The sequence below is a fragment of the Doryrhamphus excisus genome, chromosome 9 (assembly GCF_030265055.1).
Source record: "Doryrhamphus excisus isolate RoL2022-K1 chromosome 9, RoL_Dexc_1.0, whole genome shotgun sequence".
Classification (NCBI taxonomy): domain Eukaryota; kingdom Metazoa; phylum Chordata; class Actinopteri; order Syngnathiformes; family Syngnathidae; genus Doryrhamphus; species Doryrhamphus excisus.
The window spans coordinates 2,103,756-2,130,016 of NC_080474.1; the positions used below are offsets into that span (position 1 = coordinate 2,103,756).

General features: G+C 42.1%; 4 protein-coding genes across 7 annotated transcripts in view; 3 read left to right on the forward strand and 1 right to left on the reverse strand.

Moving 5' to 3' along the window:
- hspbap1 (hspb associated protein 1) overlaps positions 1 to 7,250 on the forward strand; it is a 7,579-nt gene extending 329 nt beyond the window's left edge. For both annotated transcript variants that reach the window (XM_058081969.1, XM_058081968.1), the window contains exons 2-9: positions 679 to 873; positions 996 to 1,180; positions 2,257 to 2,393; positions 2,464 to 2,635; positions 3,273 to 3,356; positions 3,429 to 3,530; positions 3,608 to 6,565; positions 6,624 to 7,250. In XM_058081969.1, coding sequence (XP_057937952.1) covers positions 684 to 873; positions 996 to 1,180; positions 2,257 to 2,393; positions 2,464 to 2,635; positions 3,273 to 3,356; positions 3,429 to 3,530; positions 3,608 to 3,970 — 1,233 coding nt within the window. In that variant the 5' untranslated portion in view covers positions 679 to 683 and the 3' untranslated portion in view covers positions 3,971 to 6,565; positions 6,624 to 7,250. The remainder of the gene's footprint in view (positions 1 to 678; positions 874 to 995; positions 1,181 to 2,256; positions 2,394 to 2,463; positions 2,636 to 3,272; positions 3,357 to 3,428; positions 3,531 to 3,607; positions 6,566 to 6,623) is intronic.
- Positions 4,231 to 15,246, reverse strand: slc15a2 (solute carrier family 15 member 2). Of its 3 annotated transcripts, XM_058081895.1 has the most exons (22): positions 14,779 to 15,242; positions 14,166 to 14,253; positions 12,924 to 13,065; positions 12,643 to 12,735; positions 12,211 to 12,310; positions 11,938 to 12,028; positions 11,794 to 11,871; positions 10,564 to 10,646; positions 10,422 to 10,505; positions 10,255 to 10,344; positions 10,137 to 10,181; positions 9,975 to 10,007; positions 9,635 to 9,723; positions 9,064 to 9,145; positions 8,294 to 8,419; positions 8,056 to 8,220; positions 7,948 to 7,994; positions 7,772 to 7,879; positions 7,011 to 7,110; positions 6,800 to 6,943; positions 6,615 to 6,719; positions 4,231 to 6,543 (listed from the first exon to the last, which is right to left on the reverse strand). In XM_058081895.1, the coding sequence occupies exons 1-22, from the start codon at positions 14,785 to 14,787 to the stop codon at positions 6,346 to 6,348; spliced, it is 2,100 nt and encodes a 699-aa protein (XP_057937878.1). In that variant the 5' UTR covers positions 14,788 to 15,242; the 3' UTR covers positions 4,231 to 6,345. The 3 variants fall into 3 exon arrangements, with proteins under 3 accessions (XP_057937878.1, XP_057937877.1, XP_057937876.1); XM_058081894.1 differs by having other exon boundaries at positions 11,794 to 12,028; positions 12,924 to 13,008; positions 14,779 to 15,246; XM_058081893.1 differs by having other exon boundaries at positions 11,794 to 12,028; positions 14,779 to 15,244.
- A 1,639-nt stretch (positions 15,247 to 16,885) lies between these two features.
- On the forward strand, positions 16,886 to 21,357 carry LOC131135735 (pleckstrin homology domain-containing family A member 1-like). The gene is made up of 12 exons (XM_058081981.1): positions 16,886 to 17,007; positions 17,529 to 17,713; positions 17,782 to 17,838; positions 17,902 to 17,947; positions 18,189 to 18,286; positions 18,353 to 18,460; positions 18,675 to 18,812; positions 19,688 to 19,756; positions 19,837 to 19,901; positions 20,201 to 20,264; positions 20,341 to 20,430; positions 20,504 to 21,357. The coding sequence occupies exons 2-12, from the start codon at positions 17,573 to 17,575 to the stop codon at positions 20,768 to 20,770; spliced, it is 1,143 nt and encodes a 380-aa protein (XP_057937964.1). The 5' UTR covers positions 16,886 to 17,007; positions 17,529 to 17,572; the 3' UTR covers positions 20,771 to 21,357.
- A 724-nt stretch (positions 21,358 to 22,081) lies between these two features.
- On the forward strand, positions 22,082 to 25,462 carry LOC131135692 (gastrula zinc finger protein XlCGF26.1-like). The gene is made up of 3 exons (XM_058081906.1): positions 22,082 to 22,393; positions 22,631 to 22,807; positions 23,322 to 25,462. Exons 1-3 carry the CDS (start codon positions 22,156 to 22,158, stop codon positions 24,842 to 24,844), a joined length of 1,938 nt encoding a protein of 645 aa, XP_057937889.1. The 5' UTR covers positions 22,082 to 22,155; the 3' UTR covers positions 24,845 to 25,462.
- The last annotated feature ends 799 nt before the right edge of the window (positions 25,463 to 26,261 follow it).

Here is a 26,261-nt window from a genome sequence, read left to right on the forward strand (position 1 = left end):
CCACTCACACTCGACCTTCTGTTGTTTTCTATGACACCGATCAAAATCAAATCAACTTTATTATACACGAAATGCAGCTGCTTTTGCCACGCAAAATAGCTTCGAGGCGAGTTCATGCTAACTAGCTAACTTGCTAACTTGTTTATGGATGCTTCATATACCAGCTGACACCTGAATTTGGGGCATGTCACGACCATCTCTGTGCCGTCAATGTTGTTGTGTGGCGATGCTGCAAACGATACGAAAAATGTCGTTTGTTGCCCCATTTTTCAAATGAAACTAAACATCGGTAATAGAAAGTAATGTGCATGTCACATTACATTGAACGTCACTTTTGTAACGATATGCTCATGTATGCAGACAGTGTTTTCATTATTATTTTAACTTATACTTACCAACAATAGTATTACAACAATCGAGCCTGACGTCATTATCAGGGGTTGTCTAGTTTTTCATAGCTTTCTAGGGTTTGAGCATACACATCATCAAGGGTATCTATTTTTAATGGCCATAGTTATTTTTCTTTTAATTTTGGGTTGTAAATCCTAATCCCAAGACTTTTTTAGCACATTTGCATCATGATAGGAATTTTTAGTCATTCCGGATGCCTGGTGGAGACATCTTGGATGACATCACTGATTACAAATCAATATCTGTGTCTGTTGTTTTGTACATTAGACGTAATGGCCGCCCACACCCCAGCCTTCAGTCCAGACGAGGCCCAGAGGATTGTGGGTCGCTTGCAGCAGCCTGCAGTCTTCTTGAAGATGACGCACGGGTGGCCTGTCCTCCACTGGACCGCAGAGAACCTGCGTGAACGTCTCGGGGACAGAACGGTTCGCTTCCGACTGGGGAGAAAAGGCGAGACTAACGGTAACGACAAAGATTGTGCGCACGGTGTGAAGCGGCGTCGGCCATTGTGTGTGAAAACGTCTTTGCACTTTTGTCTGTTAAAAGCCAAAACAACATTTCTTCTTTTGTTTTTCTGCCCGTAGCTCCACTGTTTGAAACCCAGTGTCCTTACGTTGAAGCAAAGATGGCTCACTTTCTGAGCTGGGTCAAAGGTGAAGCTGGGGAGGATGTGGGTCCTTTCTGTGACTACTCCTCATCGGAGTACTGGGCCTATGCTGACTACAAATACATCGCCATGCTTTTTGCAGATCAGCCAGCCATGTTTGAGGTAACCTCGAGCCTGCACACGAGCCTGGTAGCTTCTCAAATCATTCAACAAAATCACAATCACGGCCATTGGAAACTTGGAAACCTGTCGATAAATATAGGGGTGTTATTTAAAATCTAGAGAGCTTTAATATTCATCTTAAAAACAATGTATTTAGAAGGCTGTGAACAAGTTTTCTGGCTTTCTCTCTTTAGTACAGCTGCGACAAGCTGCCCTGTATTCAATCAGGATGTGCAAATTCAGACAATTTGTTGTAAGAAAATGTTTAAAAAGAAAAGATGGGCAAGTATTAATATGTTTTTTTTTACGTTATCAGGCTTTTATGCCTCCCCTGACCACACCTTCACTGCTTAGTGGCAGTTGACACCCACTCTGTAATGAAAATTACTGCCACAAACCGATGTGGAGTGAATATCTTTGCTTGACACTTAGCATCTAACTGGTTAGTCAGCCATGTTGAGAATCGTTAGTCCTTGGCGGAGGTCTGCGTTCTACTTAACGACATTCTAGAGCTTTAAAACTAGTGTGATTCTGCTACTAGTAAGACCCACAAGACAAAGTCATGGCATTCCAAGAATGGGAATTTGCACTGGAGGAAGATGTAAATACATTTTAAAGCAGGCTGATTTAAAATATTAAATTCATATTCTATTACATATTAATAAGTACCGGTAGATGAAAAGGCTTCAGGCAATCCGACAGAGTAAATTGAATGACAAGAAATAATCCTCAGGTTTTGGCAGTTTCATTTAAAATGCAGCGCTTCCCCTTCTTATAGCGTGCGAGCGATAAAGACATTAAAGGGTCGTCGCTTCCCAAGCGACACACGCCGACTTTTATTTGGCAGATTAATTTTGGCTGCGTGTCCACCTGCCATTATCGCTGAATGGCACTGCTGCTTTTCAGCAAACGAATGTAAAATGTGCCTTGAGGCAAGGTTGACCGTTATGCCATGGAGCTGCCTGCTTTTGTGATGATGACTTCATTTCATTCATTATCCAGCGGGTGATTGACAGGGCAGGATTGTTGTCGCAACATGAAGTCATCACCGTAGCTACACTGTGTTTGTGTTGCAGGATGTAAAGTGGGAAGTGTTTGGGTTGGAGGGGCGGAACGGAAAGGAGAGCACCTTATGGGTCGGCTCCGAGGGGGCCAACACGCCGTGCCACCTGGACTCTTATGGCTGCAACCTGGTCCTGCAGGTACAAGGACGGTAAGAGCGGACATCACGGAATCCGATGTACTTTAGTCATGATCACCTGCACCATTCACCTTGTTTGCAGGAAGCGTTGGCACCTGTTCCCACCAGAGGACACGTCCAAACTGTACCCGACCAGGATCCCCTACGAGGAGTCCAGCGTCTTCAGCCGCGTGGACGTACTCCATCCTGACCTGAAGCGGTTCCCTGCATTTAGGAGCGCCCGGGCCCACACGGTCACCCTACAGCCTGGACAGGTGATCCACCTCCAGTAACGTCACACACACGTAGCTTAGCATCATAAATGTGCGTGTGTGTGAAGGTGTAATTTTCACTGAGGATGACAAAAGGAGAGGGACTGCCTTCTACTACCAAGTAAATCCCGCCCGACGCAGCCCCAGGTAACCCCAGGCCCGACCACCGACACGGGACAGAAGAGGCCAGTACCCACAGAGATGCAACACCCAGCACCAGACCCCCGCAGAGCCCACCCCCCTTATACACACACATACGTAGCATAGCGTCATAGAGTACAAATGTACCATCGAGCCGTCCTTCCATAAAAGCCCGCAACTGAGAGCCGACCTCGCTCGTGTTCAGCTTTCATGGAGGTCACAGTTGCCGGCTCGTCAAAAAGCGGGCAGGTCAAGTTCAAGCCAGTCCATCAAATGTCATCACTTGAAGTTTCAGGACGTATTTCGTAAATCTGTGGCCTCGCTGGAGGTCGCCTTTTACATAACTTTATTTGACATCTTATACTGCATAAGGGCTCATGTGACAGCTTAATGGATTGGTGTTATTGGATGGCGTTCCTAAAAGTGGCTGCTGAGCGAATCCTGCCATCTAGTGGCTGAAAGTGCATAACATCTTAACAACTTTGTCCTATCCTTCCAGGTTCTATACGTGCCTCGACACTGGTGGCACTACGTGGAGTCTGTGGACCCCATCACCGTCAGTGTCAACTCCTGGATTGAACTGGTGCGCCCCCACCTGAATACAATTCAATCTAGTCCCTCGCTGATTTATGAACTAAACTTACGTCTTTCTCAGGACGACGACTATGCAGCACGAGTTGGCGAGGCCGTGACCAAGACGGTGGTGTGCGCCCTGAAGAGCGGCGAGAACACAGACGACTGGCTCAACCCCACAGAGGTAAGGGCTCCTCTTTTGGACTGTAAAGCGATCTTATCCTGCTCATTTTTGGGTTTTTAAAATGTTATTCTGTGCAGGAATGTGTGCCATCCCATAATGAGAACATGCACTACATCGACCTGGCAGTCCGGGCCTGTGTTCAGCGACGGAGGACAAACCAAGTCAACTCTGATGCTCGCACAGCCAAGAGGGACTCCAGTGGACAAATCAGACGTTGTGATCTCGAGGCGGTCCCCTTTGGACCGTGTCTTCTTGCTGTACGCCACGTGCCCGATGACCACGGCAGAGCGAGTCCTCGTACACACGGAGACCACGACGGCAAGACATCAGAGACAATCACCACCGACGACCTGCTGGAGTGTCTCCTGCACCCTGACGTCATCACCAGGGTCACTGAGCTCCTGCTAGACAAGCAGAGGACTCCATCGTTACAGCAATAAACAATCTTTGATGACTCTTCTTCTTACCGTCCGGTCTGCATCCAGGAAGCGGGCAGGGCAGGGAATCATGCCACCAAACTGTCCACTTTCTACGCCTTTTATGCAAAGAAGGCAGACGCCTCGCCATCAAAGTGAAAGATGGCGGATGAACACAGCGTATCGCCTTCTTATCACAATGAAGGATGTCGACGGCGGCGTCCGGCACAAACTAATCCCGTTTGGATGTCCTCGCAGGAAGGATAAACAACAGCTTTGTATGCTAATGGCGCAACATCCTTCATTTTAATAACGTTTCACACATGTAAACACATTGTAAACATGTTTTGCTTGCACAATGTTTTCACAAGCATGGCAGTGTACTCGCTTTGTACAGAAACACATGGCGGTGCTAAATCATCAGTGCAGCTAAGATACTTTTTACACTCATCTCACAACCTAAAGAAAAAATGGTCCCAATTTGTACAGCTACTGATAAAACATGACATGAAAGTACTGGTATTGTAGTGCACAGGCGGTCCTCGGTCTACTAAGACGTTTTGTGATGCAAGTCGAGTGTTAGTATAAGCTGAAACATATTCACTACCGCTCAAAAGTTTGGGATCATTTGCAAATTTCTTTGTTTTCCAAATAAAAACACATTTTCATGCATTTCACACAAAAAAATTCAATTTCACAAACAATGAAAATGAATCAGATGATTTTCAAAGAAGGATGTAAATTTTTGCATAGAGTCCTACTATCAACAACTGTAAGTCATTTGCATCAATCTTCTGGTATGGCTGCTAATCCAATTTCATCCTTTTACAAGACTAATAGATTATTAGAAAAGCCATCTAAAAATCTAAACTAAAACTAAAATCTCTTACCATGCTGTTAACTACTCCCTTCAGAGAGCAGCACAAACTGGGTCTAACAAGGACAGAAAAATGCTGCACAACTGTGCAAGAAGACAAATATCTGAGAGTGTGTAGTTTAAGACAAAGACGCCTCACAGGTCGTCACCTGGCAGCTGTACTAAATAGTAGCCGTCAAACACCAGTGTCAGTATCAACAGTGAAGCGCCGACTTCAGGATGCTGGACTTCCTGGCAGGACTGCTCAGAAAAAGCCATATCTCAGACTGGCCAAAAACATTTCAAGTGATCCCAAACTTTTGAGCGGTAGTGTACGTACCTAAATTACCCCTGAGTCATAAAACACACAACACATGAAAGACTTAATATGATTAAATATGACAACTAAATGAGAGCAAGTCCTTACTTGGGAAGGGGTGTTTGCAAGGGATGAAGATACAGGCTTATAGGGAGGAAGACCACAACACTGCTTTGGCTATATTCACCTGCAGGTCAGGTCAATTCAGATTTTTTTTTTTTGTGCTCATATGTGAATATTTTTCATGTCAGTGTGAACAGTACAATCACGATTTTTTTCAAATGTGACTGAGGCCTCATTTTTATGAAGACTTTTGTTTGTTTTTGTTCCTGTTTTTTTAATTAGCGGAACTCAAAGATATAAAACTTTTTTTCTATGTACACAAAAGGCCTCTCTGTATACATCTGTGATCATTCATTATTCATAATCTACCTATTATTGCACAGGTATGCATGAGGTTGGCCACAATAAAAGTGCGGTTTTGTGCAACCGTATCGGAGGCGGGTCCAGAGGCGTCCGAAAACCACCATTTGCCTCAAATAGTGATCAAGAGCATCCCAAACATGCTTAGTGGGAAGATTTTAGATTTTAGCGAGTTTAGTGGAGAAGCCTTTTATTGTGGCCAACCTACGGCACAACTGTGCAATAATCACAATAATGAATGATTGTGAACAATAGCTGTATACGTAGAAATTAGCTCAGATTATGAAAAATGTGTTGTATTTATATTTTTGGTGAGAAATCGCATACGTGTTTTATCTACTGCACATCATCATCGGTCAGTGTGATACTCGGATAAAAGGTATCAGTGTCATTGAAGCGGCTTACATCAAAGTCCGCCTCGGAACAGACGTCGTAGAGCCCTCTTCCAAATCTCCTGCGTATTCTTTTGTCGTATGCACGTAAAAAGGCGGTCTGTGTGTTTTTACAGTATTAATAACTCGTGGGAGTGCATTTTAACCCAAGGACCGCCTGTATAAAATACTCAGAGGGGGTACATAGTAGATTTTAAACACTACAAGACATTCCTGCCATGGTGGTCCAATATCATCTAAATAAAGGCAACAATTAGCATCTCAAGAAACAAGCCACAAAAACCTGATTATTCAGTCTTCACAATTTAAAAAGTACAAATATTTCACTAACCTTTATGACACATAAGTGTCAGCCACCTCCTTCAGTATAAAAAAAAATCAAATAAAGATTATACATACATGGCTGTCACTACAGTCTGGTGCTCTTGTCTGCTTTCTTCATCTGAATGTTGTCTCTTTTCTTCTTCTGCAGTGCGTCTTCATCCTCGTCCTCCAGGTAGAGCTTGTCCATCTGCTGAGGCTGCACATACGTGTAGAAGTAGGCCATGATGGAGAAGATGATGCAGACGCCCATCAGCAGCCCGGCGAACAGAAGGAATTCTTTCCACTGCCAAGGACACGAGATAGAGGTCAGTGTTTGTATAATTAATGCTGATTGGATGAAAGTCACCAGTGTACCTGCTCTAGGCCCGCCCCCTCAGCCACAATCAAAACAATGACGTTCCCGAAGGCGACGGTGAGCAGCCACCCGGCCTGCAGCACTGACTTCATATTGGCGGGGGCCTGCAGAGAGACCACATACACTGTCTCACCGACACAACATGAGGACCGGCTTCTAACGTCTAACTGGACCACAAACTAACCTGCGAGTAGGAGAACTCAAGACCCGTGACGGAGAACATAACCTCCCCCGCCGTGATGAGAACGTACTGGGGGATCTGCCAGGCGATGTGCACGTTGTTGGCCTGCACGTCCACCATCTTGTGGGCCGCCATTGTACCCGAATCCTAAGAAAACCGAGCATAGTGAGGACTCTGTCGGGACGGACAGGACACAAGAGCTGCGCTTTCTGACCTCCGCCAGGATGACGGTGTAGGAGGCTCCAAAGTCCAGAAGTCCGAGGTCGAGGTCAGAGCACGTCTTTGACTTGAAACTGCAGTGCACCTTGTTGTACCTGCAAGAAGATGCTTCATTATGTCGCTGATATCATCTCGTCTGATATCATATCATAATATTGCTACATTTCCCCAGCCTAAAAAAATAACATACTGTATTTTTTTATTTAATATTTCAACTGAACTTAATAAAATTACATTATTTTTCCTCATAGTATTAGAGGTTTATTCTCATTTATTAAAAAATAAAATTGAAAGGACGTATTTTTCTGTTTTGTAATTTCTGTTTCCTCCTGATATTTTGACTTTATTCTTGGAAAATTACAGCTGTTTTTTCCAATTTTGCTGTTTTTTTTTCCCAACAATTTGAACTTTTTTCTGACTTTACTTCCAAAATACTTTGACTTTATTCTTGTAACAGCCTAACTATTTCTGCAACTTAATTTTCCAAATATTTGTTAGGCTGTAATAATATTATGACTTAAAAAAACATTTTTTTCTTCAATATTTCAACTTTATGCTACTAAAACTTTTACCATTAATGTTTTTTTCCATATATATATGCAGTATATATAAAACATTTGGACTTTATTCTTGTAGAATTACTGTGTTTCCATTTTTTCTGTTGTTTTTTAGATCAGGATTAAGAAATGCATCCTTTGAAGTAAAGAGACAATATGTGCAAAAGGGAAGACAGGAAGTGACATCGCTCCCACTCACTCTCCCCGTTCCACAGTCTTGTTGGCGGATACGGCGTAATCGGAAGACACGGAAAATTCCTCGTCTCCCACTGTGATGCTGACCGCCTCTGGCAAAGTGTTAAGGAACCTGTCAATCAGCGCTAATTTAGAAAAGACAACACTACAATCAAGAAGTAAGGAAATATCTATCTCCACCTGAGAAGAGGAGCGCCTCCGTCATCTTTCTTGATGTGATCCTTCACCTGACGAAGCACCAACGTGTTCACTAAAGGAGCCTTCATGTCGTGTTGCGTCATCACTCACCAGTGAGCAAAGTATCCCATTGGTCGATGGGTGCAGAATGAGACTGTACGCCTCCTGCTGGACAAACGTGACATCGCATGCAGAAGAGGACCCGCTCGAGCGAACATCGATGCTGATGTTGCTGCTGGGCGCCCCAAGTGGCAGAGTCACGTACTGTGGGGGGTCCTGACACCAAGACGGAAAAACCTCATCATGGTCTTCATTCAGAAGCCTCAAAAGGAGCATGTTGCTTTCATACCTGGAGGTAAGGGATGGGCTCAGGAAAAGGCTCTCCATTAGGGAAGTGGAGTTGGACGCCCCCCGGGGCCAGGTTGAATACCTGCAGCAGACACTTGCCAGCTGGGGCTGGATTCACCACCGTTTTCTACAACATGGGACAACTCTGAAGGGGGCTGTCGTGTGTAGTATTTCTTCTAAAAAAATACTTTGTCATGAATATGTAGAATGTAGAAAGTCTGACAAAAATGGAAAGTCATTTTTCTTAGGAAATCATCAATCATGTCTGAATTTCAGCCCGGCAGTGCATTGTAAAAATAGAATTTAACAAGAAAACTAAAATAAAACTAAAATAAAATAAAAACAGCAAAAATAATAACCTAACATGAGGGAAAATAATGTAATTTTCATTGCATAAGGTTAATTAATTTCATTCATTTTCTATCGCTTATCCTCACGAGCGTCGTGGGGGGTGCTGGAGCCTATCCCAGCTGTCTTCAGGCGAGAGGCGGGGTACACCCTGGACTGGTGGCCAGCCAATCACAGGGCACATATAGACAAACAACCATTCACACTCACATTCATACCTATGGACAATTTGGAGTCGCCAATTAACCTAGTATGTTTTTAGAATGGGGGAATTGAACTTGGGTTTCTCGTCCACCGTGCAGGTTGAAGGTTGAAATATTAAAATAAGACCTTAAAGGGGAACTGCATTTCTTTTTATTTTTATGCTCAGTCCTAATGTGAAACCGGGCATTTGAACAGTGAAGTGTGTCCACTTCCACATACCACAGCATTGACCTCCACCAGGGCGGCAGCACCAAAGGCCAGCGCCGCAAAAACCATCCCAGTAGCCATTTTCCTCAACGGCCTAAAAAAACAAAACAAAAAAAAGCACACATGACCATCTTCACCGACAAAGCATGTCCTCATGCATCGCTGGTTGCCGTGACGATGCAATGCGGAAAGTTTAATGGTGTATAAACTAGAAGTCTCAAACTCAACTGGGTGGCCACTAGAGGTAGACTCTGGGTGAGGCTCGGTAGTAAACTCAAGTATTCAGTCCGGAATCACGTTTCAACCAATGGGCTAACTCGTAAACAAGCATCACAGTCTGACTCACACAAACACTATAATCATCTCACAGCAACTTAACACGAGACAGGTAGATAAAACAATGCACAACAGGGAGATATGCTAGCTCCCAGCATGCTTTGCGGCACTTTGGTATAATAACGTGAAAGTTATATATTTAGAGTTAACATAGTTGCTGTTTATTACTACATTGATGTTAAGTAGCGTCCACACAACATGGCTGCCTGTGAGTTTGAGAGCCCTGGTATAGGCAATAAGAACTGACGTGATGTTGATCCTGCACAAGCGACCCAGCGGATAGATGATGAGGTCAAAGATAGGCACAAAGACGAGAATCAGCAGAGGATTCAGCATCTAGGGAGGAAGACAACTCGTCAACAACGTCGTAAAAAGTCGTAAAAGGGCGCAATTACGTGCAAATAAACGGACAAATTGTGCCTCAGCTGGCAATAAAACGCTGACGGAGACGCCAGTGAAGAACAGCTCCGACGTATTTTCCTGAGTTTTCACGGTTGAAAATACTGTCGATTTTAGCCGGATTAAGTTAGTAGTAGTACCACTTTCCTCCAGAGGAGGGGTGAGTGAGTCAGTGTGTTGGTACTCGCCTGCATTTGATCGGGTTTGACGGAGAAGGTTCCCTGTGAGTGATGACACGCAAAAAAACATCCAATATGCGGTTAAACTTTAACTGGAGGTCCAGGGAACATACCAGGAAGTCGCTGAGCAGATAACTGGATGAAATAAAAGTTCTTTTACGTCCAACTCACAATGCCCATGTTCATCCTGGTGGCCTGCAGCGTCCAACGGGAACCCTGGAATCAAACAACACAGTTAGCTCTGGCCGCGTCCACTCTACAGCAGTTCCAGTAGGTCTGGTTCTTGTACCTGCTGATCGAACAGAGCCCAGAACATAGGCAGAGGGATGAAGAGCACCAAAACCCTCAGAACCATCTTGATCTCCATGATCAGACGTTTCTGAAAACGCAAAAAAAATGCCACCACTTACAGGAAACAACGCTAGCTGGTTCCTATGTCACGTTGAAAACTATTACCGAGTACTTGTCCTCAGCCCAGTCCAGCCAGTGCTTCCTGCTGGACTCGTACCTGGACCTTCTCCATCGATTCTTGATGGCAAACTGTAAGCAGAAACTAACATCAGGAGGATTCTTGATGATGAAATGTTTGTTGACTCACGTCGATGCATTTGCAGACTTCCAGCAAGATGTTCCCCTGAGGAGGGTTCCGCCTGTAGAGGCTGCTTCCCGCTATGAACACAACTGGACAACAACACAAAAAGTTCAGCGACACTTTTACTGCGTCCCTACTCGCACTTAATAGCGTCGCCATTTTACCACGGAGTCCATCCTCTGACGTAACTTTTTTATTTTACAAAAAATAAAAATAAATAAATTAAAAATAATATGACCAAATAAACATAATATAAATAATCAAAATTAAAATAAATAAATAAAATAAATAATAACTTAAATTATATTAAGAAAGCAGGAAGTGAACAAATGTAACAGTTACTGATTGTAAAAGCACCAGATGGAGGGGTAGGATTTGGTAATGGTAATAGTAATGGTAATGGTTTAATTTCATTTGAACATGCATCAGATTGCAATTGAATGCATCACATAATCAGTTCCCAGTTCCACATGTCCAAAAGGAGTAGGAAGAAGCAAAGCTTATTAAATCCTACCCCTCCATCTGATACTTTTACAATCAGTAACTGTTATATTTGTTCACTTCCTGCTTTTATAATACAATTGAATTTAAAAATAAAAACTAAAATTAATTTAATTTAATATTTTTTGTGTATTTATTTTTTTTAATGTTTTTAATTTTTTGTAAGTTATTTATTTTTATAAACTTTATTTTATGAATTGTTTTATTTATTTATTTATTTATTTTTGTCACGTACCAAAGTACGAGGTGATATGACCATACAATGACATAATGGGTACCATAGTAACTAATAAGCTTTGCTTCTTCCTACTCCTTTTGGACATGTGATATATGTGATGCGTGTTCAAATGAAATTGAAACCATTACCATTACCATTAACTTGGGGGAAGGAACATAGTGGACAACACCGACGTTTTATCCACGCTTAGAAAGCACTTTTGTCTGGTTAAACTTTATTGTTTAGACGGGGGGCAGCCATCCGCGCAGGAATCGCCAGAAGGACGACGGTCGGCGGACAAAGACAACACGCTGTCACACCGAGTGTGTATCATCTACTCAGCCAGAAGGACATGAACGTTCAGACTTCATGAAGACGTTTAAAGAGAAACCGCACTATTGTTTTTATGACGCGGGCACCCTAAACTCATTTTACTTTGACTGTGTAAAATGGAAATAGCGTTCTCTCTACTTTGTCCTTTTGGTGATGAAACAACAGGAAGTCATGAAGGCGCTCACCTAAAGCCACCATCATGAGAGCAGCAGGGACACCAAACGCCAGAGCAAAGCAGTCACCGCCAAAACACTCCACGTCTCCTGCAGGTGAAGAGACACCGTCTGTGTGAGTGAGTGAAGGCCTGAGGGAGAACATGAAGACCTGACCTCTCAGGATGGGCGTGATGATGGTGGACAAGAAGCTGCCTGCGTTAATGGACATGTAGAAGATGGAGAAGAACTTCATCCTCTCGCTCACCTGCAAACAGGAAAAAAATGACACGTCTGGGGAACATCTGCAATGCAAATATACGGCGGAGATAACCTCAATTTTACACGTGAACTTCTTTTTACACTTGTACAACAGTTACGGATGTTACATTGTTCCAAATCCAGACTCCATTGTCTGACAGTCGCCTGATGCGATACATCGCTACTTACATGCTCTTCTTGGAACTGGTCTCCTCCAAAAGCGGACACGCAGGGTTTGATGCCGCCTGTTCCAAAGGCGATGAGGATCAAACCCACCATGGACAAAGATCTGGGAGACACACATTGTCAAGCTCCAAAAATAATGAAAGGTACAATACAAAACGACAAATCAATACAACCTGAACCTAAAATCTTAATATTGTTAATATAGGACACAAGGGGAGAGGTGATCTCCGCCCCTTGTGTCAATCAAGGGCAGACTCACATGCCTAGACACCATTGAAGCATATAATCATAGCAAGTCAGTGTGATAAATAACGTGTACAAATATATATAATATATACACCATCGAGTCCGAATCACTGCCTGAGAAGGCTGATTAGCCCAACAATAAATGTTAGTACTACTAGTACTATAGTAGTAGTAGTGGTGTTAACGTACATATGTATGCTGCTGCCACCCAAAAGGGGAATGGCGCCCAAGGACTTGACCACATGTCCGATGACGTAGACGATGGACAGGTAGATGATGGTCCTGTAGGGACAGAACACACGTTACATTCATTCCTCGTTTATCGCAGTTAATTGGTTCCAGACCTGATTGTGATTAGAGTCTTCCATACATGGAATAACACCCCTATAGTCATCTTTACAGTGGATATTACACACTATAGCCAACATAATAAAAAATATAAGTATTCAGTGGTGAAACGTGGGACTGACTTGTACTTCCCGAGCCAGGAGTCGGCGATGAGCGCTCCCAGGATGGGCGTGAAGTAGCAGAGGCTGCTGAAGGCGTGGTAGACGGCTGTGGACAGGTCGTGGTCCCAGTGAAGGTATGTCAGGAAGTAGAGCGTCAACACCGCTGTCAACACACTCAACATGATCAAGTGCTCCAGTTTCCAAATCCTGAGCCTAAGCCTGAACTCCTCAGCTGACTTGCCCCAACATTGGAAGCTAGGATGCTACTACAAAATACCAAAAATGGAGTTCAAATAGCTAAGGTATATTTTCTTTAGTCCCGTGTCCTCATTATAATCTTTTGTATTAATTATATTTTGATATGCAAATAAAGTAAATATCCTTGAGTGGCTAGTTTTTTTACCAGTTCAACCAGTTCAAGTGTTATTAAGCCAATTTGCCCCAAGTCATACAGCCTTTTGGCAAATGATGTGGCAAATGCGGTTCATACGTCAGTAATATTTTCAATGATTTAAAAAATGCACACTTAAATTAAATGAAAAAAAAATTTGTAAAATATTTGTAAAATTATATATGTTTTAAAATTATTTAAAAACAAAAATAAATAGTTTTATGTTAAAATCAGTAAGCATTAAATTATTTGACGCTTTTTGTCTTGCTTACATATATGCTTTTATTTTAAAAAATTAAATAAATTGTATTTTTTTAAATAAAAATCATGGTATTTTTAAATCATTTCTGTTTTAAATTAAACATTATTTAAAAATGCATAAACATATTTAGAAATATTAGTTTAATATGTTTTTAAATTATTAAAACATATTTTAATAACCCTGATGTTAATATACATATATTTTGATATATATCTATATATTTTTATTTTATTTACATTTTTTAAATGTGTATTTTTTGTAAAATCAGGGTATTTTAAAATACATTTTAATTATGTTTCAAAATTATTAAACATTATTTTAAAACTATGTAAACCTATTAAAATATTTTTTAAATGTGTTTAAATTATTTTAAAATACCATGATTTTAATTTTAAAAAAACAGGAGGGTAATTATATTATTATTATAAGTTAGAAGGCATACTGTATATACTACAGCTCTATATTCTTACAGCTCTACCATGTATTTCCTTTATATTGTATAGTAAGTTCCAGTTGGAAGGATATTAATCGAGTTATTTATGGACTAAATACTTCATCCCTCATCTAAGGGTTTACATACTCTATCTAGAATGCCGTGGTGTTTCAGTACCTTTCATGCCATAGTAGGAGAAACGTTCACAGAACTCGTTGACCACAATGAAGCAGATGCTGGTGGGGTAATTTGTTCCACAAAGTTTCTAAAAAATGAAAAATTACAATAAAATAAGTCAAACAATCACACTGGAAACTCTACTAAACATAAACACACAGCTAAATAAAGATTTTACTATGGTAAGTAGAACCTTCTGGACGCACCTTGACATGTTATGACATTATTTTATATCACAGTAAAGTCTGTGTAGTACACTTGTGGTAGTAATGTATTATACTTCTTCAATTTTCTATTTTCAAACTGAGTACCCCTGCATGTGTACACTAATACTCTAATTTGTCACACAAACATCCATAATTGGAGACCCTTTATGTTTTAAGTGGTCAAATGTGGTTTATAAAGTACCAAGAGGATGTGCCTCTTGCATCATCCCACACTCAAAAGTACTTTTTGAAGGGGGGCACGTAAACGCACCACCAAGCAAAGCTACTGTTACAAATGTATTGCGACTCATTTGCATATTTGGACTTCGTATGGTCCGGTGAAAGAAAGAAACAAGTTCAAAAAGAAAGAAAAAACAAAAAAAACAACAAATCTGTCGTTGTCTTACCGCGTTCATGTTGGAGGTGGAGTGTGCCGTGCAGGACCCTTGCAGACTCAAGACTCAAACCAAATCACATCCGAACCTTCCTCCTCCTAAACCTCCTACTCCTCCTCCTTCTTGTAAAACGTGTAGGTCAATGTTCCACCAACTTCCGGCCGAAACTAAGTAAAAAGACCAAATGAAAGTAACTACGACTGACACACAACTTCCCAAAATGATGGAAGGCTACAATGTGGCAAAGTTTTAAGAAAACCCCAATGGCGTCTACTTTGTCGTAAAAGTCTTCTCACTGGATGACGTCACCAACACAACACTAAAATGTTATTTTTAAAAAATCAAGCCCAGGACAATAACAAGTGATAATAACACGGTGGCACTGCACTTTTTTTGTTTTCCATATGCCGTTGACCCAATCTATCACATCTTTAGCTAGTTGGCGATGCCAGGTCACGTGTGCATGTGGGCGGGGTCAGCACAGCCAATCACATGCTCGCTAGCTTGGCTGCACAACCACAACAATTCAGCCTTTATTAACGGATGGGGGGCCGCTTTGATATTTCTATTTCATATGAATAAAAAGGTTTAATTATGCAAATGAAACAAAGCTACGTTTCACGAGTATTATTAGTTTTGAATGTTGAATAGTTGAATGTTATTTCTATAGTGTGCCAATGACAATAATCATATTTTATGTTGTTAATGAGTGTGTTAAAGTGTCAATCTTGGAGTTGATCCAACACATCATTTTGTTAACATTGCAAAATATTGAAATCTTGTCAGTGTCGCAAGAAAGACATTAATCACTAACAGTGTTTAAGGTTTCCGTTGTACTCCACCCTTCCCTTCACATTGGGAAGGAAGTAAACGTTTAAAAAGATGAAATAATGAATTGTTTTGTACCTGGATGCTTACACATAAAAACGTTAACCTTTGGTGTGATATTGCTTCCGGTGTTGCCTACACTAGTGTATGAATGTTTGGGGGAGGTGCCAATTTTCCATCAGTCTACCCCAGGGCAGCTGTGGCCGATTAACCTCGCATGTTTTTGGAATGGAGGATTGAACTCGGGTCTCCTGGCTGTGAGGTCTGCGCGCCATCCATTCGACTGCCATGCAGCTAGCATAAGGTTGAAATATTAAAATAAGATCTTAAAGGGGAACTGCATTTATTTTTTTGAAACATCGGGATTGGGCATTATAACATGAGAAAACGAGTTAATATGAGCTAGCTAACAATGCACACCTTAAAGGGGACAACTTGTAGTCGCCAATTAACCTAGCATGTTTCTGGAATGGGGGAGGGAACCAGAGTCCCCGGGGAGAACATGCAAACTCCACACAGAGATGGCCGAGGGTGGAATCGAACTTGTGTCTCCTTGCTGTGTGGCCTACGCGCTAACCACGCTCCACCGTGCACCATAATAGTTCTCTTAGAATTCATAGTAGCGAATTGAATTGTAGTAAACTCTTCATCGTAACACATAAAGTACTTCCTGGTGTCAAGTTTTGCCAATCATTTCTTAATTGATTTACAAAAACAAATCCTGTTTTTCAGGCTGTAAATGTAGTACCATCTATATCCACAGGAGGACGACATTTATATCTCTCTCGCGGACACATGGTCTTACATTAAGGCAGTAGCACTGCATTAAGCTAACAAAAAAGAAACAAACTCAAATTTATTCATTTGGGCTTAAAAATAATAAAGGATAATAAAAGTTTTCATTTGCCAGTAGTATCAATATTTGTGAAAAGTATAACAAATATTGTATCACAATATTATCAAAGAGTTATATAACACAATAATACATGTTACAGTGATTTTAAAAGAAAAAGTGTTTCCTATTTGTGTTATATTTAACTCTGTCTTCTATTATACAAAATACAATTTGTGACCGTATATAGCTTGTAAACGTGGTTTGAATTTAATTTAAGAATTATAAAAAAAACTATTTAAACCTGCTTGGTTAAGGTTATTTTTTTAAAGTTATTTTATACTGTACAACTCAGTTACAGTTTTATCTTGTTTTTGCTTTCTGCAATGTTTTAAGGTTTATTCTAGTTGTTTCTTGGTGTCTTAATGTCTATATATTAAAAACATTTTTTTTTAAAAGGGCACAACCGGAAGCGAAAGTGTTAGCCGGTGAGCACGGCGAGTTTGACACTGCTAGGCTGCTCGGCGGAGAGTTGCCGCCAGTGCCAAGTGGAACTGGACTCAGTGGACTCAAGCGAACTGGTAAGTTCTTTCATGTAACCGTAATTTAACCCGTTTGGACCCCTTTTTGCTGTCTTTATGCCATTAAACTTCCTTGGGTCGGTAACAATCTGTGCATCCCGGAAGTCCTACTAGCTCGATGTCTGCAGCTTCGCCATTTGTTGGAGAAACTCTTTAACTTCAGTGGCTTTAGCATTTTGACGATGCTAGCTTGACATTTAACTACGCAGTTGAACATGTTGTCATTATAAAAGGCGTCTGCGATGTCACTGTGGTGACTAATTTGATGTTTTTATTGATTTATTATCAATAGGACGCGATTTCCTCTTTCTATATTAGCAGCATCCTCATACAATAAGACCACTGATGCAGTTTGAACAGTCTAATGACATTACATCATGGAATAGTGTGTTGGATACTAAATAGCAGTGAATGGAGTGATGTCATGTTGTTGTAAGGACACACACACTTCCTGTAGGCTGATGCACTCCATTTTAAGGTGTTTTTTTCTCATGTTGTCACTATGAATCCCCTCCTGGCAGCCGACTGTGATGCCGCAGTGTGGGTGAAGCCGGCAGATGTCGCCATGCCGTACGTGGACCGACAGAATCGCTTCTGCGGCTTCCTCGACATTGAGGAGACGGAAAGCAGCGGCAAGTTCCTGCGCCGCTATTTCATTCTGAGCACGGAGCATGGCAGTCTACTGTGGTACATGGACAACCCACAGGTGTGTATGTGTGCTTGTGTGTGTGTTGTTACCATGACAACCGTGACAATATTCCTTTCTTTGCATAGAATCTTCCGGAAGGAGCAGAGAACGTGGGATCGCTTAACCTCTCCTATATTTCTATGGTGGGTATCTGAGGAGATGCAGTGTGGACGGATTGAACTTCAACGTCTTTTTTTTGTCCGCAGGTGAGCGACGCCACCAAACTGAGACCGAAGACGGAGTTCTGCTTCGGTAAGTTATATACATATGTCAGGAAGCCACATGGAAAGGTTCCTGAATGACTTCTTTAGAACCTTTTTGACAAAAGTCAGAGTTGAAACATTCCCGTTCCCCTTTTCCATGCTTCCTTAGTACTTCCCTCCCTGGCTCCTGCGTCCTTCCACTTCCTGTGTGTATCCCTCGCTCTTCTCTTCGCTGTTTTTGTCTTCCTTCTGCTGAATATTTTTACATGTGCATCTTCTTCCACATGCAGTTATAAACGCAGGAATGAGGAAGTTCTACCTGCAGGCCAACGACCAGCAGGACTTGGTGGAATGGATCGCCGTTCTCAACAACGCCACCAAAATAACTGTGAGAGACACACGCGTACAGACGGACTAATTCGTTTCTCATCAGCGAGGTTGTTGCCGCTCCCAGGTGCCAAAGGACGACACGGCAGCGTCCGCAGACACCCAGCAGGACGTCCTGGGAGTCTCCTACAAGACTGAGATCGTCGGAGGTGTGCCCTTCATCACGGCTACTCAGGTGAGGCTCGCAATGGGAGCTGGCTCAGTATGCCCGGACTGGTGCGGTGGTATGCGTGCAAGCATGTGCACACCTTGACATGTTTGGAGACCGCCTTTGACTTCCTGACAAACTCTGCAGTGTTGCTGTGTTTTATGCTAATGCTAATTTTTAACACAAGCGTAAGATGAAGGATTATTATTTTGTGCTCGACTCTGCTTTGTGTGTTTGGTAGGAACTCGGGGAGGGGCAGAATGGGCCGGATCGTGGAGCTTTGAGGCGGGGTCACCATCAGCCACCTTTCTTCTTCTCCAGGGAAGTGCAGGACCAGGCCGTCATCAAGGCGGGGTTCTGTGTCAAACAGGGAGCTGTGGTGAGACACACACACACACACACACACACACACACACGGTCAAGTCAGATGTTGTTTTCCATGATGCTGACCGATCAGAGTTACTTGATTTGGAGATCTTTGGAGATCTTTCCAATACCATCTTTTAGATCTTTTCCAATACTCCGCCTATCAAGTTGTATTTAACTCATTCAATCCCAGCCATTTGTCAAAAGACCCTTCAGTAGCGGCCATTTTTAGACTATTTTGACCCATCTTTTAAGACACACAAAATATTATATTCTATGGCTATATGAACATGGAACCTACCGAAAGAAAGATTAGACTTCAGTCTTTCTTCATGGAAAAAGGTTTGTTTCCGCCTTTTTTCGTTCTTTAGTAATCAGCAGTAGAACATTGGTAAGTTTCAGCAAAATATCAGTTCCCCACTAAAAAAGTGTGCGTGTGTGCACGCGTGTCCATGCGTTTAAGCTACACTCCTCCATACTTTCTCACTTCCTCCTTCCTGTCGTGTGATTTTTTTTTTCATTCACACAAATTCCTGCCAAGATCTTATAAAATGCACTTCTGCCCCCTTGTGGCCATTTTTATGACTTAAAATTGCTCTGAAGTGAAATCCAGTGCCATCTTGCATCATCATCACATTGCAAAAAAACGTGAAAGATGTATAAACACGTTGTTGAGGTTTTTAAAAACTGTTGCTAGTGGCGATAATGCCTGCAACTGAGGTGTAGCTGGTTCCAAAGCCGATGATGTCCTCCACTCAGTGCATACAATCCTTAACACTACGACTACTACTAGTGAGTTTGTCGCAGCTCCCTTCGTCACTTCAAAAGCACACAAGTCACACCAACACACGCTTACCAACTTGTCCTGTTGTGTTGACACTTCCTCAGATGAAGACATGGAAGCGCAGGTACTTCATCCTGGATGAAAACGCCCTCAGCTACTTCAAGTCAGACTTGGTGAGTTTGGGTCAGCTTGATTGTGTGCGTGTGTGCGTGCGTGTGTGTGTGTTCACCCTGACTGTTCGGCATCTTCACAGGACAGGGGGGCACTGCGCGTGATCTCCCTCAAGGACATTCTCAAGGTCCAGGAGTGCAAACAGAGGTGATGAAATATTTATGATCCACGTTGGGAATCACTGCTCTAGAAAGCTTTCCGTGCAGGTTATGGTGTGTATCGGCTCTATAGGAGTCCACAAGTCAATAAAAAGGGTCAAAATGAGCATAATGGATACCCTTTAAGAATGTAATGTTAATCCTGTGTGTGTTTTGAGGAGTCCTGTGCTGAGGTGAAATAACGGACTACAGTTTTTGATAGAACCTGCACAGTACACTTTGCAATTTGGACTTCCTAGTTGTCTGACGTATATGTCGATCCTTGCACCTTGCCATTGTGTTCTGCAGTGAGCTGATGATGAGGGACAACCTGTTTGAGATGGTCACCAGCTCCAGAACCTTCTACTTGCAGGTAATCACACCTTCCCCCTGCAGGACATCAAACGTAAAACGACAGCGATACATCATGACTTCGCTTACTTTGTCAGACTGACACTCCAGAGGACATGCACAGCTGGATTAAGGCCATTTCCGGCGCCATCGTGGCCCAGCGGGGACCCGGCCGCTCCATCAACACCGTTAAGTGTCCAACTACGGATGAATGACATGTCGGTCACCCATCACTCATTCCGGGTCTTCTTTCCTCCTCAGGATCACGCTGAGCCGTCCCCTCCCGCCGCCACCTCGTCGTCCTCCATCTTCTATTACCCCCTCAGTGAGGAGCCACATTACCCACAATCCTCCTGTGCGCCCAGTCAGCCTGAAGGTGAACTCTCACCATCACAACTTCCCGCCCTTTCCTCCGCCGAGGCCGAGCAGCGGGATAAGCCGTCATGGAAACAGTGCGGCGACGTTACCCAGCCGGTGTTTGCCGGCGGTGAGGAGGAGCCGAATGCCGCCATGCCATCAGACGCATGACCTTGAGTTGACCTCGTGAGGAGGAGGATGAATGGTGACTTCTTGTTGTCCTTTTTTTAAATTTCATTTTATATATGTAACAAACTTTTCTTACCTTCACTTTGCTTTGCTGACTCCTTCTTTTGGATCATCTATTTATTATTAAAAGGCTCCTTTTAAAGATCTCACATTGAGGCGATGGCTCACTCTGAGTTTGAATGCACAGACAAGACTATTATTATAAGTATCGACTTGGGTGTGTCTGGATGTCTGTGCAACCAGGTATTATTGTGTTATATACTTTTAAGCTATTTTATTACTTGTTGTATTTGTAAGAAATATTATCACTATTGGCAAAGTAATTATTATAGGGTTGGGTTTCTTTTCGTTACCTTTTTATGAGGTTATGTCGCCCCTAGAGGGATAAATGCCGTCCTCTTGTGGACGTGGGCGGTACTACACTAACCCTCAACAACCGAGGATGACTTGTTTTTTTGTTCAATGTTCAAAAACTTGATTTTAATGTGTAAATTAAGCATTTTTACGACATATGCTTTTGGGGATTGAGGTTCCAAAGAGAACTTAAAACATTGAAAATAAATTGATAAAAGATGCATTCATTGTGAGCTAATGTGTTGCTAATGTTAATATGCTAACAATTGTATTGACATTTTAGCAATGAATTCTGTTTCAAGAAGAATGGCCCCCTCGGCCACAGGGGGGGGGACTCCACTTTGGAGCAGGCAAAGTTACCGTCAAGAGGAAGAGGAGGAGCCACAGGTATCTAATAAGCACTGCACTCCTCTCGGTTCACTAAAAGGAACTTTAACATCACATATGAAAACGCACACAGACGAGAAACCTTTTAGTTGCTCCGACTGTGTTAAAGGTTTTATTTACAAATTTAATATGGTAAAACACATGAGAACACTCAGGATAAAAGCGTTTTAGTTGCTCACATTGTGGTATAAGCTTCAAACGCAAAGTGTATATGAATCGCACATGAGAACACACACACAGGAGAGAAACCTTTCAGTTGCTCAGACTGTGGGAAAAGCTTCTCTGTCAAAACAAATGTGGTAAAACACACGAGAACACACAGGTTGTCTTTCTTATGAATCAATTACAGTTTTTATGATGAACTTTATTTTGAGTTCATTTCTTTCTCCCTCATATGACCCGTAGTTCGAACTTCCACTGTGCAAGCCGTACAGTGGGGAGCCACAGTTGGGGAGCCACTATTCCAATGCAATAGATGGCGGTAATGCACCTTTAAGTTGAGTACCGCCCGCCGTAAAACAAAGAAGAACCGTACTGCATTGTGGGCTTGGAGGGAAACGGAAAGGGTTGTTGACCCGGCTGCATGCTAGACCCTGTCCTTGTTTCTTCTGTGGCAAGTCCAAACCATGACGCAAGAGTGTTGCGTCATGAAGTGCCAGCATCGTCCACACGAACAATCGGGGAATAAAAAGGATGGGGTGAGATGTTTCTCCTTTCCAACGTGGAAGCAAAGCCAAGGAGCTGTGATCTGTGAGCTAACAAAGAGACGCCGAATGGCCTGGATAGCAGCCGTGAGACGACCAAACATCACTTTCAACACCATCACCCAAGACTTGGTGGTGTGTTCACGGCATTTTCACACTGGTAAGTTTCAATCAAAGCATGTGTTTTGCTCTTTCACACCTAGCATTTAGTAGGCCGCTAGCGTTAGCCAAGCTAGCTGAGGGCACCAAACTAAGTCAAGTATCGTCTTTGGACGAATAAAACCATAACATCTTTTAACTTTGAGTGATTTGTAATCTACTCGATAATGAATGAAAGAAGCGTATTTTAAAAATAGAGCCAGTTTTCAAAGTAATAATGGGAGTGTGTGTTTTTCAGGGAGACCAGCTAATGAAATGGATGAAAGCCATCCAGACTGGGCACCCTCATTACATCTCGGACACACGGAGGTGGAAGCTGGAGATAACCAGAGACTACACATAACATTGGACCAGGAGGACAAGCGACTACAACTGGAATCTGATGGAAAGACTCAAGTTGTGCTCCACATCGAAGGTAAGTTTCATGTTCACTAACCTTCTACTAAAACTTTAAACACCCTTCTGTCTTATTTTTGACATTGACAATCAAATTCATTGGTGTCAAAAAGTCAGTTTTTACTAACTTCATAACAAACTCCTTTGGATCCAGTGGACTGAGAAGTTCACTGTGCCACGCTCTAAGAAAAAGGAGAAGCTAACCGCACCCTCGTCTCAAGTTTCTGCTCCGTATTTGATCAGGAAATGTCCAAATTCAGCAATTTTTGCTCATAAAATGTTAAAAGCATACAGAAAAATCATAACAGTCTATTAGCTGATATTTGGTATTGGTGATTTTTCATTGTTTACATACCTATCATATATAGTGTATAATCAAGCCTTACATGAATGGTCCTTTTGTACAGTGAACCCCCCTGTTATATATTAGAAACGCAGAGATTACGTAAGGTAATACCAAGAACCCATCATTAAAACTAAACAGTTTTACAGAGCACAATAAGATTTCACAATTATGTCCGTGTGTCCTGCAGACACCCAGCATCAAGAAGAAGATCCCCCTCGGCGGCTGGGGGGGAACTTCACTTTGGAGCAAGAGGAGCCACAGCATATTCAAGAGGAAGAAGAAGAAGAAGAAGAGGAGGAGGTGCCACAGTCCCCATGTGTTAAAGAGGAGCAAGAGCCCACCCACATTAAAGAAGAGGAGCAGCCACAGCCCTCCTATGTTAAAGAGGAAGAGGAAGAACTCTCAATCACATGGGAAGGAGAGCATCTTCTCGTGCCAGAGGAGGCCGATCTCACCAGGTTGCCACTGACCGGTGTCTCTGTGAAGACCGACGACCATGAAGACAAACCACCTGAGTCCTCACAGCTTCATCATAGTCCAAGTGAGGAGATGAGAGAGGCGGAGCCTTCATGCAGCAGCTCACTGCAACACATGACAACAGAAGCTGATGGAGACCACTGTGGAGGATCACGAGCAGACAACCTCTTAGCTCCACTGTCAGATAGCGACGACGCAACGTCACGCTCTCCCGAAGACGAAGACAACCAAGAATCTCTGAGCAGCGATACGGACTGTGAAAGCGATGGGATGACTCACGCTGACAAGAAACAAAAAACGACAGGTAAAAAACGTTTTATGTGCTCGGTTTGCGATAAAAGATTGTCTTCGAAGAGCAATTTGACACGACACATGAGAATACACACAGGAGAGAAACCTTTTAGCTGCTCAGACTGTGGTAAAAGTTTTACTGAAAAGGCAAGTATGATATCACACATGCTAGCCCACACGGGAGAAAAACCTTTTAGTTGCTCAGATTGCGGGAAAAGCTTCACTCAAAATAAAGGCCTGCAAAGACACAGGAGAGCGCATACAGGAGAGAATCTTTTAATTTGCTCAGACTGCGGTAAAAGCTTCACTCAAAACACAGCCCTGCAATTACACATGAGAACGCACACGGGAGAAAAACCTTTCAGTTGCTCAGACTGCGGTAAAAGCTTCACTCAAAACAGAGCCCTGCAATTACACATGAGAACGCATACAGGTGAAAAACCTTTCAGTTGCTCCGACTGCGGTAAAACCTTCACCCGAAAGAAAGGCCTTCAAAGTCACATGAGAATGCACACAGGAGAGAGACCGTATACTTGCTTACATTGCGGTAAAGGCTTCACTATAAAGAAAGTGATGAAATTTCACATGAGAACGCACACTGGAGAAAAACCTTTCAGTTGCTCGGACTGCGGGAAATGTTTTACTCTTAAGACAGCCATGCAAAGACACATGAAGATACATACGGGAGAAAAACCTTTTAGTTGTTCAAACTGTGGCAAAAGCTTCATTCAAAAGTCGGACTTGGCATTGCATATGAGAATGCACACAGGAGAAAAACCTTTTAGTTGCTCGGCCTGCGGTAAATGCTTCCTTCAGAAGCAGCGCATGCAAATACACATGAGGAGACACACGGGAGAAAAACCTTATAGTTGCTCAAACTGCGGGAAAAGTTTCTTTCGAAAGCAACACATGCAAAGACACATGAAAACGCATATAGGATAAAAACGTTTTTTTTTGGTCAACTGTTTTAAAAGTTCACCAAATGATATTTTTATCACATATGAAAACACAGGTAAAAAAAAAAAAAGTTGGTTCCTCTGAAGTCCTCTTTGAATAGCCACATGCAGAGTCACCGAATGTTTACCGTAGTTAAAGCTATTTTACTTCAATATTATAACCGATGAAGCCACTTCCTGTTTGATGACGTCCACAGTTGGTCTGGTAAGAAGTGATATCATTCCTGAATGAGTCACCCATTAAAGTGAATGAGGTACTTGAATCTCCCGTCACAGGGCGCATGACTTGATTTTATATTTTATTGTGGACACTGAATGCAACACCTGATTGATGTGTCAATGTGCCAATATCTTATTATTATTATTATTAATAATTTCCAAGGTATCCGTGAGAGCAGGGGTGTCCAAACTTTTTCCACTGAAGGCCTCATATCGTCATGTCTGTGATTTTATTATTTGTACTACTGGATAGTAGAAGGCATTATGTGTACACGAGTAATTGTTTGGGGGAAGTTACTGGAAGGAAGTAACAGTCTACCCATTGGGAAATGTTTGAGCACTGTAATTGTAATGGATTAGATTTTAATGCATTGTGAAATAAATCTGTAAGCATCGTGATTGACTCAATTGTGTATATTTTTCAATAAAAATATATTTAATCAAATGGGTATTTGAAATGGTTAAATAATTAAATATTTGGCATTTTTGTTCCGGTTGCTGTTGCAGGGGGGACTCTTTAGCGATGCACACGGATACATTCTTGTCCCTAGCCATTAATGCCATAACGTAGACGTTTGATCATCTAGTAAGGCGTGCTTTGAAGTGTTTGCGACACCAAAAATAAATATTAATCTTATTTAAATTGCTCTTTTTCCTCGCTAAGTGTTCTGGTTGTGACATCACAACCAAGCTCGCGGCTTATACTGAAGCTCTTTTCATGTCTTGCTTATACATAGTGTTGGAATTTGTGAACAATACCAACGTTAAAACACAAAACAGGGGGGGGGGGCATTAAATGCAACACCCAATAGTGTATCTACATGTATTTAAAGCCAAGACTTATTTGTGTTTTATTGATTAGTATAAACATTGAAACTTGCTCTATTGCGCTAAACATTACTCTATTTCCAAGTTTTTTTTTAATTTTATTTTAATTCTCCCAAAAATAAATTCACAGCCCATAAATGGCGTCCGGGCTGCACTTTGCACACCACTGTGTTTGAGCCTAAGCTGTATCCTATTTATATTGTTTTATGATATTTTGGTCAGTAGGGGGCAGTATGTGTACACTGCTTGATTGTTTGAGAGGTCGTTACCGGAAGCGTTACAGGAAATGTTTGTTTGATGGGTTGTATGGATTTTTAATAACTTTGAGGACTGAAATTGTAATCGATGAGATTTTA